General features: G+C 58.8%; 1 protein-coding gene across 1 annotated transcript in view; it reads right to left on the reverse strand.

The window, feature by feature from the left end:
* LOC128851474 (cleavage and polyadenylation specificity factor subunit 1-like) overlaps positions 1-21503 on the reverse strand; it is a 53177-nt gene that overhangs the window by 1105 nt on the left and 30569 nt on the right. Inside the window, exons 6-7 of the mRNA XM_054060568.1 lie at positions 19159-19310; positions 12232-12378 (exon numbers count right to left, since the gene is read on the reverse strand). Of these exons, the coding sequence (XP_053916543.1) occupies positions 12232-12378; positions 19159-19310 (299 nt within the window). The remainder of the gene's footprint in view (positions 1-12231; positions 12379-19158; positions 19311-21503) is intronic.

Consider the following 21503-nt stretch of genomic DNA (forward strand, 5'->3'; position numbering starts at 1 on the left):
CCCCACATTCTCTCCCCCAAACCCCACATTCTCTCCCCCAAACCCCACATTCTCTCCCCCAAACCCCACATTCTCCCCCAAACCCCACATTCTCTCCCCCCAAACCCCACATTCTCTCCCCCCAAACCCCACATTCTCTCCCCCAAAACCCCACATTCTCTCCCCCAAACCCCACATTCTCTCCCCCCAAACCCCACATTCTCTCCCCCAAACCCCACATTCTCTCCCCCCAAACCCCACATTCTCCCCCCCAAACCCCACATTCTCTCCCCCAAACCCCACATTCTCCCCCCCAAACCCCACATTCTCTCCCCCAAACCCCACATTCTCTCCCCAAACCCCACATTCTCTCCCCCAAACCCCACATTCTCCCCCAAACCCCACATTCTCTCCCCCAAACCCCACAGTCTCTCCCCCCAAACCCCACATTCTCTCCCCCAAACCCCACATTCTCTCCCCAAACCCACATTCTCCCCCAAACCCCACATTCTCTCCCCCAAACCCCACATTCTCCCCCCCAAACCCCACATTCTCTCCCCCAAACCCCACATTCTCTCCCCCCAAACCCCACATTCTCCCCCCCAAACCCCACATTCTCCCCCCCAAACCCCCCTTTCTCCCCCCAAACCCCACATTTTCTCCCCCCAAACCCCACATTCTCTCCCCCCAAACCCCACATTCTCCCCCAAACCCCACATTCTCCCCCCCAAACCCCACATTCTCTCCCCCAAACCCCACATTCTCTCCCCCAAACCCCACATTCTCCCCCCAAACCCCACATTCTCTCCCCCAAACCCCACATTCTCCCCCCCAAACCCCACATTCTCTCCCCCCAAACCCCACATTCTCCCCCCCAGACCCCACATTCTCCCCCAAACCCCACATTCTCTCCCCCCAAACCCCACATTCTCCCCCCCAGACCCCACATTCTCCCCCAAACCCCACATTCTCTCCCCCCAAACCCCAAATTCTCCCCCCCAAACCCCCCTTTCTCCCCCAAACCCCACATTTTCTCCCCCCAAACCCCACATTTTCTCCCCCCAAACCCCACATTCTCTCCCCCAAACCCCACATTCTCTCCCCCCAAACCCCACATTCTCCCCCCAAACCCCACATTCTCCCCCAAACCCCACATTCTCTCCCCCCAAACCCCACATTCTCTCCCCCAAACCCCACATTCTCTCCCCCCAAACCCCACATTCTCTCCCCCAAACCCCACATTCTCCCCCAAACCCCACATTCTCCCCCCAAACCCCACATTCTCTCCCCCCAAACCCCACATTCTCCCCCAAACCCCATTCTCTCCCCCCAAACCCCACATTCTCCCCCCCAAACCCCACATTCTCCCCCCAAACCCCACATTCTCTCCCCAAACCCCACATTCTCCCCCAAACCCCACATTCTCCCCCCCCAAACCCCACATTCTCCCCCAAACCCCACATTCTCCCCCCCCAAACCCCACATTCTCCCCCAAACCCCACATTCTCTCCCCCAAACCCCACATTCTCCCCCAAACCCCACATTCTCTCCCCCAAACCCCACATTCTCCCCCAAACCCCACATTCTCTCCCCCAAACCCCACATTCTCCCCCAAACCCCACATTCTCCCCCCCAAACCCCACATTCTCCCCCCCAAACCCCACATTCTCCCCCCCAAAACCCCACATTCTCCCCCAAACCCCACATTCTCTCCCCCCAAACCCCACATTCTCTCCCCCAAACCCCACATTCTCCCCCCAAACCCCACATTCTCCCCCCAAACCCCACATTCTCCCCCCAAACCCCACATTCTCCCCCCCAAACCCCACATTCTCTCCCCCAAACCCCACATTCTCCCCCCCAAACCCCACATTCTCTCCCCCAAACCCCACATTCTCTCCCCAAACCCCACATTCTCCCCCCCAAACCCCACATTCTCTCCCCCAAACCCCACATTCTCCCCCAAACCCCACATTCTCTCCCCCAAACCCCACATTCTCTCCCCCCAAACCCACATTCTCTCCCCCAAACCCCACATTCTCCCCCCAAACCCCACATTCTCCCCCAAACCCCACATTCTCCCCCAAACCCCACATTCTCTCCCCCAAACCCCACATTCTCTCCCCCAAACCCCACATTCTCTCCCCCCAAACCCCACATTCTCCCCCCCAAACCCCACATTCTCCCCCAAACCCCACATTCTCTCCCCCCAAACCCCACATTCTCTCCCCCAAACCCCACATTCTCCCCCCCAAACCCCACATTCTCCCCCCAAACCCCACATTCTCCCCCCCAAACCCCACATTCTCTCCCCCAAACCCCACATTCTCCCCCCCAAACCCCACATTCTCTCCCCCAAACCCCACATTCTCTCCCCCAAACCCCACATTCTCCCCCCCAAACCCCACATTCTCCCCCCCAAACCCCACATTCTCTCCCCCAAACCCCACATTCTCCCCCCCAAACCCCACATTCTCTCCCCCAAACCCCACATTCTCCCCCCAAACCCCACATTCTCCCCCAAACCCCACATTCTCCCCCCAAACCCCACATTCTCTCCCCCAAACCCCACATTCTCCCCCAAACCCCACATTCTCTCCCCCAAACCCCACATTCTCTCCCCCAAACCCCACATTCTCCCCCCAAACCCCACATTCTCCCCCCAAACCCCACATTCTCCCCCCAAACCCCACATTCTCCCCCCAAACCCCACATTCTCTCCCCAAACCCCACATTCTCCCCCCCAAACCCCACATTCTCTCCCCCAAACCCCACATTCTCTCCCCCAAACCCCACATTCTCCCCCCCAAACCCCACATTCTCCCCCCCAAACCCCACATTCTCTCCCCCAAACCCCACATTCTCCCCCCCAAACCCCACATTCTCTCCCCCAAACCCCACATTCTCCCCCCAAACCCCACATTCTCCCCCAAACCCCACATTCTCCCCCCAAACCCCACATTCTCTCCCCCAAACCCCACATTCTCCCCCAAACCCCACATTCTCTCCCCCAAACCCCACATTCTCTCCCCCAAACCCCACATTCTCCCCCCAAACCCCACATTCTCCCCCCAAACCCCACATTCTCCCCCAAACCCCACATTCTCTCCCCAAACCCCACATTCTCTCCCCCAAACCCCACATTCTCCCCCCAAACCCCACATTCTCCCCCAAACCCCACATTCTCCCCCCAAACCCCACATTCTCTCCCCCAAACCCCACATTCTCTCCCCCCAAACCCCACATTCTCTCCCCCCAAACCCCACATTCTCCCCCCCAAACCCCACATTCTCCCCCAAACCCCACATTCTCTCCCCCCAAACCCCACATTCTCTCCCCCAAACCCCACATTCTCCCCCCAAACCCCACATTCTCTCCCAAACCCCACATTCTCCCCCAAACCCCACATTCTCCCCCCAAACCCCACATTCTCCCCCCAAACCCCACATTCTCCCCCCCAAACCCCACATTCTCCCCCCCAAACCCCACATTCTCTCCCCCAAACCCCACATTCTCCCCCCCAAAACCCCACATTCTCTCCCCCAAACCCCACATTCTCTCCCCCAAACCCCACATTCTCCCCCCAAACCCCACATTCTCCCCCAAACCCCACATTCTCCCCCAAACCCCACATTCTCCCCCCAAACCCCACATTCTCTCCCCCAAACCCCACATTCTCCCCCAAACCCCACATTCTCTCCCCAAACCCCACATTCTCCCCCCAAACCCCACATTCTCTCCCCCAAACCCCACATTCTCCCCCAAACCCCACATTCTCCCCCCAAACCCCACATTCTCTCCCCCAAACCCCACATTCTCTCCCCCCAAACCCCACATTCTCTCCCCCAAACCCCACATTCTCCCCCAAACCCCACATTCTCCCCCAAACCCCACATTCTCTCCCCCAAACCCCACATTCTCCCCCCAAACCCCACATTCTCTCCCCCCCAAACCCCACATTCTCCCCCCAAACCCCACATTCTCTCCCCAAACCCCACATTCTCTCCCCCAAACCCCACATTCTCTCCCCCAAACCCCACATTCTCCCCCAAACCCCACATTCTCCCCCCAAACCCCACATTCTCCCCCCCAAACCCCACATTCTCTCCCCCCAAACCCCACATTCTCTCCCCCAAACCCCACATTCTCCCCCAAACCCCACATTCTCTCCCCAAACCCCACATTCTCCCCCCCAAACCCCACATTCTCTCCCCCAAACCCCACATTCTCCCCCAAACCCCACATTCTCTCCCCAAACCCCACATTCTCCCCCCAAACCCCACATTCTCTCCCCCAAACCCCACATTCTCCCCCAAACCCCACATTCTCCCCCCAAACCCCACATTCTCTCCCCCAAACCCCACATTCTCCCCCAAACCCCACATTCTCCCCCCCAAACCCCACATTCTCCCCCAAACCCCACATTCTCTCCCCCCAAACCCCACATTCTCTCCCCCAAACCCCACATTCTCCCCCAAACCCCACACTCTCCCCCCAAACCCCACATTCTCCCCCAAACCCCACATTCTCTCCCCCCAAACCCCACATTCTCTCCCCCCAAACCCCACATTCTCCCCCAAACCCCACATTCTCCCCCAAACCCCACATTCTCCCCCCAAACCCCACATTCTCCCCCAAACCCCACATTCTCTCCCCCAAACCCCACATTCTCTCCCCCCAAACCCCACATTCTCTCCCCCAAACCCCACATTCTCCCCCAAACCCCACATTCTCCCCCCAAACCCCACATTCTCCCCCAAACCCCACATTCTCCCCCCAAACCCCACATTCTCTCCCCCAAACCCCACATTCTCCCCCAAACCCCACATTCTCTCCCCCAAACCCCACATTCTCCCCCAAACCCCACATTCTCCCCCCAAACCCCACATTCTCTCCCCCAAACCCCACATTCTCCCCCAAACCCCACATTCTCTCCCCCAAACCCCACATTCTCTCCCCCAAACCCCACATTCTCCCCCAAACCCCACATTCTCCCCCCAAACCCCACATTCTCTCCCCCAAACCCCACATTCTCCCCCCAAACCCCACATTCTCTCCCCCAAACCCCACATTCTCTCCCCCAAACCCCACATTCTCCCCCCAAACCCCACATTCTCTCCCCCAAACCCCACATTCTCTCCCCCCAAACCCCACATTCTCTCCCCCAAACCCCACATTCTCCCCCAAACCCCACATTCTCCCCCCAAACCCCACATTCTCTCCCCCAAACCCCACATTCTCCCCCAAACCCCACATTCTCCCCCAAACCCCACATTCTCTCCCCAAACCCCACATTCTCCCCCAAACCCCACATTCTCCCCCAAACCCCACATTCTCTCCCCCAAACCCCACATTCTCCCCCAAACCCCACATTCTCCCCCCAAACCCCACATTCTCTCCCCCAAACCCCACATTCTCCCCCAAACCCCACATTCTCCCCCAAACCCCACATTCTCCCCCCAAACCCCACATTCTCTCCCCCCAAACCCCACATTCTCCCCCAAACCCCACATTCTCTCCCCAAACCCCACATTCTCCCCCCAAACCCCACATTCTCTCCCCCAAACCCCACATTCTCTCCCCCAAACCCCACATTCTCTCCCCCCAAACCCCACATTCTCCCCCCAAACCCCACATTCTCTCCCCCAAACCCCACATTCTCCCCCAAACCCCACATTCTCTCCCCCAAACCCCACATTCTCCCCCAAACCCCACATTCTCCCCCCAAACCCCACATTCTCTCCCCCAAACCCCACATTCTCCCCCAAACCCCACATTCTCCCCCCAAACCCCACATTCTCCCCCCAAACCCCACATTCTCTCCCCCCAAACCCCACATTCTCTCCCCCCAAACCCCACATTCTCCCCCCAAACCCCACATTCTCTCCCCCAAACCCCACATTCTCCCCCAAACCCCACATTCTCTCCCCCAAACCCCACATTCTCTCCCCCCAAACCCCACATTCTCTCCCCCAAACCCCACATTCTCCCCCAAACCCCACATTCTCTCCCCCAAACCCCACATTCTCTCCCCCCCAAACCCCACATTTTCCCCCCAAACCCCACATTCTCTCCCCCAAACCCCACATTCTCTCCCCCAAACCCCACATTCTCTCCCCCCAAACCCCACATTCTCCCCCAAACCCCACATTCTCCCCCAAACCCCACATTCTCTCCCCCAAACCCCACATTCTCCCCCAAACCCCACATTCTCTCCCCCAAACCCCACATTCTCTCCCCCAAACCCCACATTCTCTCCCCCAAACCCCACATTCTCTCCCCCAAACCCCACATTCTCTCCCCCAAACCCCACATTCTCTCCCCCCAAACCCCACATTCTCCCCCAAACCCCACATTCTCCCCCCAAAACCCCACATTCTCTCCCCCCAAACCCCACATTCTCTCCCCCCAAACCCCACATTCTCTCCCCCCAAACCCCACATTCTCTCCCCCAAACCCCACATTCTCTCCCCCAAACCCCACATTCTCTCCCCCAAACCCCACATTCTCCCCCCAAACCCCACATTCTCTCCCCCAAACCCCACATTCTCTCCCCCCAAACCCCACATTCTCTCCCCCCAAACCCCACATTCTCCCCCCAAACCCCACATTCTCTCCCCCAAACCCCACATTCTCCCCCAAACCCCACATTCTCTCCCCCAAACCCCACATTCTCCCCCAAACCCCACATTCTCCCCCCAAACCCCACATTCTCTCCCCCAAACCCCACATTCTCCCCCAAACCCCACATTCTCCCCCAAACCCCACATTCTCCCCCCAAACCCCACATTCTCTCCCCCCAAACCCCACATTCTCCCCCAAACCCCACATTCTCTCCCCCAAACCCCACATTCCCCCCCCAAACCCCACATTCTCTCCCCCAAACCCCACATTCTCTCCCCCCAAACCCCACATTCTCTCCCCCCAAACCCCACATTCTCTCCCCCAAACCCCACATTCCCCCCCCAAACCCCACATTCTCCCCCCCAAACCCCACATTCTCTCCCCAAACCCCACATTCTCTCCCCCAAACCCCACATTCTCTCCCCCAAACCCCACATTCTCCCCCAAACCCCACATTCTCCCCCCAAACCCCACATTCTCCCCCAAACCCCACATTCTCCCCCCCAAACCCCACATTCTCCCCCCAAACCCCACATTCTCCCCCAAACCCCACATTCTCTCCCCCAAACCCCACATTCTCCCCCCAAACCCCACATTCTCCCCCAAACCCCACATTCTCCCCCCCAAACCCCACATTCTCCCCCCAAACCCCACATTCTCCCCCAAACCCCACATTCTCTCCCCCAAACCCCACATTCTCCCCCCCAAACCCCACATTCTCCCCCAAACCCCACATTCTCTCCCCCCAAACCCCACATTCTCTCCCCCCAAACCCCACATTCTCCCCCAAACCCCACATTCTCTCCCCCCAAACCCCACATTCTCTCCCCCCAAACCCCACATTCTCCCCCCAAACCCCACATTCTCTCCCCCAAACCCCACATTCTCTCCCCCCAAACCCCACATTCTCCCCCCAAACCCCACATTCTCTCCCCCCAAACCCCACATTCTCTCCCCCAAACCCCACATTCTCCCCCCAAACCCCACATTCTCCCCCCAAACCCCCACATTCTCCCCCCCAAACCCCACATTCTCCCCCAAACCCCACATTCTCTCCCCCCAAACCCCACATTCTCTCCCCCCAAACCCCACATTCTCCCCCCCCAAACCCCACATTCTCTCCCCCAAACCCCACATTCTCCCCCCCAAACCCCACATTCTCTCCCCCCAAACCCCACATTCTCCCCCAAACCCCACATTCTCCCCCCCAAACCCCACATTCTCTCCCCCAAACCCCACATTCTCTCCCCCCAAACCCCACATTCTCCCCCAAACCCCACATTCTCTCCCCCCAAACCCCACATTCTCTCCCCCCAAACCCCACATTCTCTCCCCCAAACCCCACATTCTCCCCCAAACCCCACATTCTCTCCCCAAACCCCACATTCTCCCCCAAACCCCCACATTCTCCCCCCCAAACCCCACATTCTCCCCCCAAACCCCACATTCTCCCCCAAACCCCACATTCTCTCCCCCAAACCCCACATTCTCCCCCAAACCCCACATTCTCTCCCCCAAACCCCACATTCTCCCCCCAAACCCCACATTCTCCCCCAAACCCCACATTCTCTCCCCCCAAACCCCACATTCTCTCCCCCAAACCCCACATTCTCCCCCCAAACCCCACATTCTCCCCCAAACCCCACATTCTCTCCCCCCAAACCCCACATTCTCTCCCCCAAACCCCACATTCTCTCCCCCCAAACCCCACATTCTCCCCCAAACCCCACATTCTCCCCCCAAACCCCACATTCTCCCCCAAACCCCCACACTCTCCCCCCCAAACCCCACATTCTCCCCCCAAACCCCACATTCTCCCCCAAACCCCACATTCTCCCCCAAACCCCCACACTCTCTCCCCCAAACCCCACATTCTCTCCCCAAACCCCACATTCTCCCCCAAACCCCACATTCTCCCCCAAACCCCACATTCTCTCCCCAAACCCCACATTCTCCCCCCAAACCCCACATTCTCTCCCCCAAACCGCACATTCTCTCCCCCCAAACCCCACATTCTCCCCCCAAACCCCACATTCTCTCCCCCAAACCCCACATTCTCTCCCCAAACCGCACATTCTCTCCCCCAAACCCCACATTCTCTCCCCAAACCCCACATTCTCTCCCCCAAACCCCACATTCTCTCCCCCAAACCCCACATTCTCCCCCCAAACCCCACATTCTCCCCCAAACCCCACATTCTGTCCTTCAAACCCCACATTCTCCCCCAAACCCCACATTCTCCCCCCAAACCCCACATTCTCTCCCCCAAACCCCACATTCTCTCCCCCAAACCCCACATTCTCCCCCAAACCCCACATTCTCCCCCCCCAAACCCCACATTCTCCCCCAAACCCCACATTCTCCCCACCAAACCCCACATTCTCTCCCCCAAACCCCACATTCTCTCCCCCCAAACCCCACATTCTCCCCCCAAACCCCACATTCTCTCCCCCAAACCCCACATTCTCCCCCCCAAACCCCACATTCTCCCCCCAAACCCCACATTCTCTCCCCCAAACCCCACATTCTCTCCCCCAAACCCCACATTCTCCCCCCAAACCCCACATTCTCTCCCCCCAAACCCCACATTCTCCCCCAAACCCCACATTCTCCCCCCCCAAACCCCACATTCTCTCCCAAACCCCACATTCTCTCCCCCAAACCCCACATTCTCCCCCCAAACCCCACATTCTCCCCCCAAACCCCACATTCTCTCCCCCAAACCCCACATTCCCCCCCAAACCCCACATTCTCTCCCCCAAACCCCACATTCTCCCCCCAAACCCCACATTCTCCCCCCAAACCCCACATTCTCTCCCCCAAACCCCACATTCTCTCCCCCAAACCCCACATTCTCCCTCCCAAACCCCAAATTCTCTCCCCCAAACCCCACATTCTCCCCAAAACCCCACATTCTCTCCCCCAAACCCCACATTCTCCCCCAAACCCCACATTCTCCCCCAAACCCCACATTCTCTCCCCCCAAACCCCACATTCTCTCCCCCAAACCCCACATTCTCTCCCCCCAAACCCCACATTCTCTCCCCCAAACCCCACATTCTCCCCCTAAACCCCACATTCTCTCCCCCCAAACCCCACATTCTCCCCCAAACCCCACATTCTCCCCCAAACCCCACATTCTCTCCCCCAAACCCCACATTCTCCCCCCAAACCCCACATTCTCTCCCCCAAACCCCACATTCTCCCCCAAACCCCACATTCTCCCCCCCAAACCCCACATTCTCTCCCCCAAACCCCACATTCTCCCCCTAAACCCCACATTCTCTCCCCCCAAACCCCACATTCTCCCCCAAACCCCACATTCTCCCCCCAAACCCCACATTCTCTCCCCCAAACCCCACATTCTCCCCCAAACCCCACTTTCTCTCCCCCAAAACCCCACATTCTCCCCAAACCCCACATTCTCTCCCAAACCCCACATTCTCTCCCCCCAAACCCCACATTCTCTCCCCCCAAACCCCACATTCTCCCCCCCCAAACCCCACATTCTCTCCCCCAAACCCCACATTCTCCCCCCAAACCCCACATTCTCTCCCCCCAAACCCCACATTCTCCCCCAAACCCCACATTCTCCCCCCCAAACCCCACATTCTCTCCCCCAAACCCCACATTCTCTCCCCCCAAACCCCACATTCTCCCCCAAACCCCACATTCTCTCCCCCCAAACCCCACATTCTCTCCCCCCAAACCCCACATTCTCTCCCCCAAACCCCACATTCTCCCCCCAAACCCCACATTCTCTCCCCAAACCCCACATTCTCCCCCAAACCCCCACATTCTCCCCCCCAAACCCCACATTCTCCCCCCAAACCCCACATTCTCCCCCAAACCCCACATTCTCTCCCCCAAACCCCACATTCTCCCCCAAACCCCACATTCTCTCCCCCAAACCCCACATTCTCCCCCCAAACCCCACATTCTCCCCCAAACCCCACATTCTCTCCCCCCAAACCCCACATTCTCTCCCCCAAACCCCACATTCTCCCCCCAAACCCCACATTCTCCCCCAAACCCCACATTCTCTCCCCCCAAACCCCACATTCTCTCCCCCAAACCCCACATTCTCCCCCAAACCCCACATTCTCCCCCCAAACCCCACATTCTCCCCCCAAACCCCACATTCTCCCCCAAACCCCCACACTCTCCCCCCCAAACCCCACATTCTCCCCCAAACCCCACATTCTCTCCCCAAACCCCACATTCTCTCCCCAAACCCCACATTCTCCCCCCAAACCCCACATTCTCTCCCCCAAACCGCACATTCTCTCCCCCCAAACCCCACATTCTCCCCCCAAACCCCACATTCTCTCCCCCAAACCCCACATTCTCTCCCCAAACCCCACATTCTCCCCCCCAAACCCCACATTCTCCCCCAAACCCCACATTCTGTCCTTCAAACCCCACATTCTCCCCCAAACCCCACATTCTCCCCCCAAACCCCACATTCTCTCCCCCCAAACCCCACATTCTCTCCCCCAAACCCCACATTCTTTCCCCCCAAACCCCACATTCTCTCCCCCAAACCCCACATTCTCCCCCAAACCCCACATTCTCCCCCCCCAAACCCCACATTCTCCCCCAAACCCCACATTCTCCCCACCAAACCCCACATTCTCTCCCCCAAACCCCACATTCTCTCCCCCCAAACCCCACATTCTCCCCCCAAACCCCACATTCTCTCCCCCAAACCCCACATTCTCCCCCCCAAACCCCACATTCTCCCCCCAAACCCCACATTCTCTCCCCCAAACCCCACATTCTCTCCCCCCAAACCCCACATTCTCCCCCCAAACCCCACATTCTCTCCCCCCAAACCCCACATTCTCCCCCAAACCCCACATTCTCCCCCCCCAAACCCCACATTCTCTCCCAAACCCCACATTCTCTCCCCCAAACCCCACATTCTCCCCCCAAACCCCACATTCTCCCCCCAAACCCCACATTCTCTCCCCCAAACCCCACATTCCCCCCCAAACCCCACATTCTCTCCCCCAAACCCCACATTCTCCCCCCAAACCCCACATTCTCCCCCCAAACCCCACATTCTCTCCCCCAAACCCCACATTCTCCCCCAAACCCCACATTCTCTCCCCCCAAACCCCACATTCTCTCCCCCAAACCCCACATTCTCTCCCCCCAAACCCCACATTCTCTCCCCCAAACCCCACATTCTCCCCCTAAACACCACATTCTCTCCCCCCAAACCCCACATTCTCCCCCAAACCCCACATTCTCCCCCAAACCCCACATTCTCTCCCCCAAACCCCACATTCTCCCCCCAAACCCCACATTCTCTCCCCCAAACCCCACATTCTCCCCCAAACCCCACATTCTCCCCCCCAAACCCCACATTCTCTCCCCCAAACCCCACATTCTCCCCCCAAACCCCACATTCTCTCCCCCCAAACCCCACATTCTCCCCCAAACCCCACATTCTCCCCCCAAACCCCACATTCTCTCCCCCAAACCCCACATTCTCCCCCAAACCCCACTTTCTCTCCCCCAAAACCCACATTATCTCCCCCAAACCCCACATTTTCTCCCCCCAAACCCCACATTGTCCCCCCCAAACCCCACTTTCTCCCCCCCGGTGCCCCCCAGGCGCACCCCGGCCAGGTCTGGTTGGGTTCGAAGAGGATGAGGAGGGTGGGTTCGTAGTAGCCGTGGAGGAACTGCATATCGATGATGTTGAGCAGCTTCTCGTCCAACTCCCGCACGTCGATGATGTACGAGGGCAGAAAACTCGACTTCTGCCTGGGGGGGGAAAACGGGGGGTTTGGGGGGGACACAGGGGGGTTTGGGGGGGAGAAAGTGGGGTTTGGGGGAGAAAAAGTGGGGTTTGGGGGGGAGAATGTGGGGTTTGGGGGGGAGAATGTGGGGTTTGGGGGAGAATGTGGGGTTTGGGGGGAGAAAGTGGGGTTTGGGGGAGAAAAAGTGGGGTTTGGGGGGGACACAGGGGGGTTTGGGGGGGAGAATGTGGGGTTTGGGGGGGGAGAATGTGGGGTTTGGGGGGAGAGAATGTGGGGTTTGGGGGAGAATGTGGGGTTTGGGGGAGAGAATGTGGGGTTTGGGGGGAGAGAATGTGGGGTTTGGGGGAGAATGTGGGGTTTGGGGGAGAGAATGTGGGGTTTGGGGGAGAAAATGTGGGGTTTGGGGGGAGAGAATGTGGGGTTTGGGGGGGAGAATGTGGGGTTTGGGGGGAGAGAATGTGGGGTTTGGGGGAGAATGTGGGGTTTGGGGGGAGAGAATGTGGGGTTTGGGGGAGAGAATGTGGGGTTTGGGGGAGAGAATGTGGGGTTTGGGGGAGAGAATGTGGGGTTTGAGGGAGAGAATGTGGGGTTTGGGGGAGAGAATGTGGGGTTTGGGGGAGAGAATGTGGGGTTTGGGGGGAGAGAATGTGGGGTTTGGGGGGAGAGAATGTGGGGTTTGGGGGAGAGAATGTGGGGTTTGGGGGAGAGAATGTGGGGTTTGGGGGGAGAGAATGTGGGGTTTGGGGGAGAGAATGTGGGGTTTGGGGGAGAATGTGGGGTTTGGGGGAGAGAATGTGGGGTTTGGGGGAGAATGTGGGGTTTGGGGGAGAGAATGTGGGGTTTGGGGGGAGAGAATGTGGGGTTTGGGGGGAGAATGTGGGGTTTGGGGGAGAGAATGTGGGGTTTGGGGGAGAATGTGGGGTTTGGGGGAGAATGTGGGGTTTGGGGGAGAGAATGTGGGGTTTGGGGGAGAGAATGTGGGGTTTGGGGGAGAATGTGGGGTTTGGGGGAGAGAATGTGGGGTTTGGGGGAGAATGTGGGGTTTGGGGGAGAATGTGGGGTTTGGGGGAGAGAATGTGGGGTTTGGGGGAGAGAATGTGGGGTTTGGGGGAGAATGTGGGGTTTGGGGGGAGAGAATGTGGGGTTTGGGGGGAGAATGTGGGGTTTGGGGGAGAGAATGTGGGGTTTGGGGGAGAATGTGGGGTTTGGGGGGAGAGAATGTGGGGTTTGGGGGGAGAATGTGGGGTTTGGGGGAGAGAATGTGGGGTTTGGGGGGAGAATGTGGGGTTTGGGGGAGAGAATGTGGGGTTTGGGGGAGAATGTGGGGTTTGGGGGGAGAGAATGTGGGGTTTGGGGGGGGAGAATGTGGGGTTTGGGGGAGAGAATGTGGGGTTTGGGGGAGAATGTGGGGTTTGGGGAGAGAATGTGGGGTTTGGGGGAGAATGTGGGGTTTGGGGGAGAGAATGTGGGGTTTGGGGGAGAATGTGGGGTTTGGGAGAGAATGTGGGGTTTGGGGGAGAGAATGTGGGGTTTGGGGGAGAGAATGTGGGGTTTGGGGAGAGAATGTGGGGTTTGGGGGAGAATGTGGGGTTTGGGGGAGAGAATGTGGGGTTTGGGAGAGAATGTGGGGTTTGGGGGAGAGAATGTGGGGTTTGGGGGAGAGAATGTGGGGTTTGGGGGTGGAGAATGTGGGGTTTGGGGGAGAATGTGGGGTTTGGGGGAGAATGTGGGGTTTGGGGGGGAGAATGTGGGGTTTGGGGGAGAGAATGTGGGGTTTGGGGGAGAGAATGTGGGGTTTGGGGAGAGAATGTGGGGTTTGGGGGAGAATGTGGGGTTTGGGGGGAGAATGTGGGGTTTGGGGGGGAGAATGTGGGGTTTGGGGGAGAAAAAGTGGGGTTTGGGGGGGAGAATGTGGGGTTTGGGGGGAGAGAATGTGGGGTTTGGGGGGGAGAATGTGGGGTTTGGGGGGGAGAATGTGGGGTTTGGGGGGAGAATGTGGGGTTTGGGGGAGAATGTGGGGTTTGGGGGAGAGAATGTGGGGTTTGGGGGAGAATGTGGGGTTTGGGGGGGAGAATGTGGGGTTTGGGGGAGAATGTGGGGTTTGGGGGGAGAATGTGGGGTTTGGGGGAGAGAATGTGGGGTTTGGGGGGGAGAGAATGTGGGGTTTGGGGGAGAGAATGTGGGGTTTGGGGGGGAGAATGTGGGGTTTGGGGGAGAGAATGTGGGGTTTGGGGGGAGAATGTGGGGTTTGGGGGGAGAGAATGTGGGGTTTGGGGGAGAATGTGGGGTTTGGGGGAGAATGTGGGGTTTGGGGGGAGAATGTGGGGTTTGGGGGAGAATGTGGGGTTTGGGGGGAGAATGTGGGGTTTGGGGGGAGAGAATGTGGGGTTTGAGGGAGAGAATGTGGGGTTTGGGGGGAGAATGTGGGGTTTGGGGGAGAGAATGTGGGGTTTGGGGGGAGAGAATGTGGGGTTTGGGGGAGAGAATGTGGGGTTTGGGGGAGAATGTGGGGTTTGGGGGAGAGAATGTGGGGTTTGGGGAGAGAATGTGGGGTTTGGGGGAGAATGTGGGGTTTGGGGGAGAATGTGGGGTTTGGGGGGGAGAATGTGGGGTTTGGGGGAGAGAATGTGGGGTTTGGGGGAGAGAATGTGGGGTTTGGGGGAGAGAATGTGGGGTTTGGGGAGAGAATGTGGGGTTTGGGGGGAGAATGTGGGGTTTGGGGGGGAGAATGTGGGGTTTGGGGGAGAGAATGTGGGGTTTGGGGAGAGAATGTGGGGTTTGGGGGGAGAATGTGGGGTTTGGGGGAGAGAATGTGGGGTTTGGGGGAGAGAATGTGGGGTTTGGGGAGAGAATGTGGGGTTTGGGGGAGAGAATGTGGGGTTTGGGGGGGAGAATGTGGGGTTTGGGGGAGAGAATGTGGGGTTTGGGGGGGAGAATGTGGGGTTTGGGGGGGAGAATGTGGGGTTTGGGGAGAGAATGTGGGGTTTGGGGGAGAATGTGGGGTTTGGGGGGGAGAATGTGGGGTTTGGGGGAGAATGTGGGGTTTGGGGGAGAATGTGGGGTTTGGGGGAGAGAATGTGGGGTTTGGGGGGAGAATGTGGGGTTTTGGGGAGAGAATGTGGGGTTTGGGGGGGAGAATGTGGGGTTTGGGGGAGAATGTGGGGTTTGGGGGAGAATGTGGGGTTTGGGGGGAGAGAATGTGGGGTTTGGGGGGAGAATGTGGGGTTTGGGGGGAGAGAATGTGGGGTTTGGGGGGGAGAAAGTGGGGTTTGGGGAGAGAATGTGGGGTTTGGGGGGGAGAATGTGGGGTTTGGGGGAGAAAAAGTGGGGTTTGGGGGGGAGAATGTGGGGTTTGGGGGAGAGAATGTGGGGTTTGGGGAGAGAATGTGGGGTTTGGGGGGGAGAATGTGGGGTTTGGGGGAGAATGTGGGGTTTGGGGGGAGAGAATGTGGGGTTTGGGGAGAGAATGTGGGGTTTGGGGGGGAGAATGTGGGGTTTGGGGGAGAATGTGGGGTTTGGGGGGAGAGAATGTGGGGTTTGGGGGAGAAAATGTGGGGTTTGGGGGGAGAGAATGTGGGGTTTGGGGGAGAGAATGTGGGGTTTGGGGGAGAATGTGGGGTTTGGGGGAGAATGTGGGGTTTGGGGGAGAGAATGTGGGGTTTGGGGGGAGAGAATGTGGGGTTTGGGGGAGAGAATGTGGGGTTTGGGGGAGAATGTGGGGTTTGGGGGAGAGAATGTGGGGTTTGGGGAGAGAATGTGGGGTTTGGGAGAGAATGTGGGGTTTGGGGGAGAGAATGTGGGGTTTGGGGGAGAGAATGTGGGGTTTGGGGGGGAGAATGTGGGGTTTGGGGGGAGAGAATGTGGGGTTTGGGGAGAGAGAATGTGGGGTTTGGGGGAGAGAATGTGGGGTTTGGGGAGAGAATGTGGGGTTTGGGGGGAGAATGTGGGGTTTGGGGGGAGAATGTGGGGTTTGGGGGGAGAATGTGGGGTTTGGGGGGAGAATGTGGGGTTTGGGGGGAGAGAATGTGGGGTTTGGGAGAGAATGTGGGGTTTGGGGGAGAATGTGGGGTTTGGGGGAGAATGTGGGGTTTGGGGGGGGAGAATGTGGGGTTTGGGGGGAGAATGTGGGGTTTGGGGGAGAATGTGGGGTTTGGGGGAGAGAATGTGGGGTTTGGGGGAGAGAATGTGGGGTTTGGGGGGGAGAATGTGGGGTTTGGGGGGGACACAGGGGGGTTTGGGGGGAGAAAATGTGGGGTTTGGGGGGGATACAGGGGGGTTTGGGGGGGAGAAAGTCGCGCTATGGGGCAGCAGTGTCTCTGTGGGGCAGCAGTGGCTCTATGGGGCAGAAGGTGTCTCTATGGGGCAGCAGTGGCTCTATGGGGCAGAGGGTGTCTCTATGGGGCAGAGGGTGTCTCTATGGGGCAGCAGTGGCTCTATGGGGCAGAGGGTGTCTCTGTGGGGCAGCAGTGGCGCTATGGGGCAGAGGGTGTCTCTATGGGGCAGAGGGTGTCTCTGTGGGGCAGCAGTGGCTCTATGGGGCAGAAGGTGTCTCTATGGGGCAGCAGTGGCTCTATGGGGCAGAGGGTGTCTCTATGGGGCAGCAGTGGCTCTATGGGGCAGAGGGTGTCTCTGTGGGGCAGCAGTGGCTCTATGGGGCAGAAGGTGTCTCTATGGGGCAGCAGTGTCTCTATGGGGCAGAGGGTGTCTCTATGGGGCAGAGGGTGTCTCTATGGGGCAGCAGTGTCTCTATGGGGCAGCAGTGTCTCTATGGGGCAGAGGGTGTCTCTGTGGGGCAGCAGTGGTGCTATGGGGCAGAGGGTGTCTCTATGGGGCAGAGGGTGTCTCTATGGGGCAGCAGTGTCTCTATGGGGCAGAGGGTGTCTCTATGGGGCAGCAGTGGCTCTATGGGGCAGACAGTGGCTCTATGGGGCAGCAGTGGCTCTATGGGGCAGGCAGTGGCGCTGTGGGGCAGCAGTGGTGCTATGGGGCAGCAGTGGCTCCATGGGGCAGCAGTGGCGCTGTAGGGCAGAGGGTGTCTCTATGGGTCAGGTGTGGGTCTCTATGGGTCAGAGGGTGTTTCTATGGGTCAGGATGTGGGGCAGGTGTGGGGTGCTGTGCGTCACCCATCGGTGAGGAGGGCGTCCCTATGGGTCAGAGGGTGTCCCTATGGGTCAGCCGTGGGTCGCTATGGGTCAGGATGTGGGTCGCTATGGGGCAGGGGGTGCCGTGCCTCACCCGTCGGTGAGGAGGGCGTCTCTATGGGTCAGAGGGTGTCCCTATGGGTCAGGCTGTGGGTCGCTATGGGTCATGCTGTGGATCTCTATGGGTCGCTATGGGTCAGGCTGTGGGTCAGGCTATGGGGCAGGCTATGGGTCAGGCTGTGGGTCAGGCTATGGGGCAGGCTGTGAGTCAGGCCGTGGGTCGCTATGGGTCAGAGGGTGTCTCTATGGGTCAGGCTATGGGTCAGGCTGTGGGTCGCTATGGGTCAGGCTGTGGGTCAGGCTGTGGGTCGCTATGGGTCAGGCTGTGGGTCAGGCTGTGAGTCTGTATGGGTCAGCCGTGAGTCGCTATGGGTCGGTTCCTCACCCGTCGCTGAGGGGGGCGTCGTGGTCGTCGCTGAGGGAGTCCCTATGGGTCAGAGGGTGTCCCTATGGGTCCCTATGGGTCAGGCTGTGGGTCAGAGGGTATCTCTATGGGTCGCTATGGGTCGCTATGGGGCAGGCCGTGGGGCAGGTGCTCACCCGTCGGCGAGGGGGGCGTCGTGGTCGTCGCTGAGGGAGTCCCTATGGGTCAGAGGGTGTCTCTATGGGTCAGAGGGTGTCTCTATGGGTCAGGCCGTGGATCGCTATGGGTCGCTATGGGTCACTGTGGGTCAGTTCCTCACCCATCACCGAGGGGGGCGTTGTGGTCGTCGCTGAGGGAGTCTCTATGGGTCAGAGGGTGTCCCTATGGGTCTCTATGGGTCCCTATGGGTCAGGCCGTGGGTTGCTATGGGTCGCTATGGGTCGCTATGGGGCAGGCCGTGGGTCGGTTCCTCACCCGTCGGCGAGGGGGGCGTCGTGGTCGTCGCTGAGGGAGTCCCTATGGGTCAGAGGGTGTCCCTATGGGTCCCTATGGGTCCCTATGGGTCTCTATGGGTCAGGCCGTGGGTCGCTATGGGGCAGGCCGTGGGGCAGGTGCTGACCCGTCGGCGAGGGGGGCGTCGTGGTCGTCGCTGAGGGAGTCCCTATGGGTCAGAGGGTGTCCCTATGGGTCCCTATGGGTCCCTATGGGTCGCCGTGGGTCAGGCTATGGGTCGCTATGGGTCGCTATGGGTCAGGCCGTGGGTCGCTATGGGGCAGGCCGTGGGTCAGTTCCTCACCCATCGGCGAGGGGGGCGTCGTGGTCGTCGCTGAGGGAGTCCCTATGGGTCAGAGGGAGTCCCTATGGGTCAGAGGGTCTCTCTATGGGTCGCTATGGGTCGCTATGGGTCGGTGTGGGTCGCTATGGGTCGGTTGCTCACCCATCGCCGAGGGGGGCGTCGTGGTCGTCGCTGAGGGAGTCCCTATGGGTCAGAGGGTGTCCCTATGGGTCAGGCCGTGGGTCGCTATGGGTCGCTATGGGGCAGGCCGTGGGGCGGTTGCTCACCCGTCGGCGAGGGGGGCGTCGTGGTCGTCGCTGAGGGAGTCCCTATGGGTCAGAGGGTGTCCCTATGGGTCAGAGGGGGTCCCTATGGGTCAGGCCGTGGGTCGCTATGGGTCGCTATGGGGCAGGCCGTGGGGCAGGCCGTGGGGCGGTTGCTCACCCGTCGCTGAGGGGGGCGTCGTGGTCGTCGCTGAGGGAGTCCCTGCGGAAGGGCAGCACCACGAGCCGAGTGCCGTAGATGAGCATCGCGGCGCAGCGCCCGTCCGGGTCCACGCGAACCACCGGGACGTGGACGTTCTGCACAAACCCGTCCTGAGGGGGGGGGACAACAACGCCAACGCCGTGGGGACACCGCGGGGACACAGCGGGGACACAGGGGGTCCACCACAGAGCCACCTCAGATCCTCCACAGATCCCACCTCAGATCCACCTCTGATCCACCTCAGATCCACCTCTGATCCACCACTGATCCTTCACAGATCCACCTCAGATCCCACCAGACATCCATCAGATCCACCACTGATCCTCCTCTGATCCCTCCAGAGATCCATCACAGATCCACCACTGATCCTCCACAGATCCCACCAGAGATCCACCTCAGATCCTCCACAGATCCACCAGGGATCCATCAGATCCACCACAGATCCACCTCTGATCCACCTCAGATCCTCCACAGATCCTCCAGAGATCCTCCACAGATCCACCACAGATCCACCTCAGATCCACCACAGATCCCATCACAGATCCACCACAGATCAACCACAGATCCACCTCAGATCCACCACAGATCCACCACAGATCCACCTCCGATCCACCTCTGATCCACCTCTGATCCACCTCCGATCCAGAGATCCACCTCAGATCCCATCACAGATCCACCACAGATCCACCTCAGATCCACCACAGATCCACCTCAGATCCACCACAGATCCCATCACAGATCCACCTCAGATACCACCACAGATCCACCACAGATCCACCTCTGATCCACCTCTGATCCACCTCAGATCCACCTCAGATCCCATCACAGATCCACCTCAGATCCACCTGAGATCCACCTCAGATCCCACCTCAGATCCCACCAGAGATCCATCAGATCCACCACTGATCCTCCTCTGATCCCTCCAGAGATCCATCACAGATCCACCACTGATCCATCAGATCCACCACTGATCCTCCACAGATCCCACCAGGGATCCATCAGATCCACCACAGATCCACCATCACAGATCCACCTCAGATCCACCACAGATCCCACCAGAGATCCATCAGATCCACCACAGATCCACCTCTGATCCACCTCAGATCCTCCACAGATCCTCCAGAGATCCTCCACAGATCCACCACAGATCCACCTCAGATCCACCACAGATCCACCACAGATCCACCACAGATCCACCTCTGATCCCACCTCAGATCCACCACAGATCCACCACAGATCCACCTCTGATCCACCTCTGATCCCACCTCAGATCCACCACAGATCCACCACAGATCCACCACAGATCCACCACAGATCCACCTCTGATCCACCTCTGATCCTACCTCAGATCCACCACAGATCCACCACAGATCCACCACAGATCCACCACAGATCCACCTCTGATCCCACCTCAGATCCACCACAGATCCACCACAGATCCACCACAGATCCACCTCTGATCCACCTCTGATCCCACCATAGATCCATCATAGATCCACCTCTGATCCCATCACAGATCCACCTCTGATCCCACCTCAGATCCACCACAGATCCACCACAGATCCACCACAGATCCACCACAGATCCACCTCTGATCCCACCATAGATCCATCACAGATCCACCTCTGATCCCACCATAGATCCATCATAGATCCACCACTGATCCACCTCAGATCCACCTCAGATCCCTCTCAGATCCACCTCAGATCCAGAGATCCTCCACAGATCCACCACAGATCCTCCACTGATCCACCACAGATCCTCCACTGATCCACCACTGATCCACCTCAGATCCCATCACAGATCCACCACTGATCCCAACACAGATCCACCACAGATCCACCACAGATCCAGAGATCCTCCACAGATCCCACCAGAGATCCACCTCAGCTCCACCACAGATCCAGAGATCCTCCACAGATCCACCACAGATCCAGAGATCCTCCACTGATCCCAACACAGATCCACCACTGATCCACCTCAGATCCACCTCAGATCCCATCACAGATCCCATCACAGATCCACCACAGATCCATCAGATCCACCACTGATCCACTGATCCAACCCAACACAATCCATGACTCCATTTGGACTCGGAAGACCTCTGAGGTCCCTCCAACTCAACGCAATCCATGATTCCATTTGGCCCTGGAAGACCTTTGAGGTCCCTCCAACCCAACCCAACCCTAATCCATGATTCCTGTTGGCCCTGGAAGAGCTCTGAGGTCCCTCCAACCCAACTCAACCCATTCCATGATTCCATTTGGACCTGGAAGACCTTTGAGGTCCCTCCAACGCAATCC

This window comes from Cuculus canorus, chromosome 2, assembly GCF_017976375.1.
Source record: "Cuculus canorus isolate bCucCan1 chromosome 2, bCucCan1.pri, whole genome shotgun sequence".
Classification (NCBI taxonomy): domain Eukaryota; kingdom Metazoa; phylum Chordata; class Aves; order Cuculiformes; family Cuculidae; genus Cuculus; species Cuculus canorus.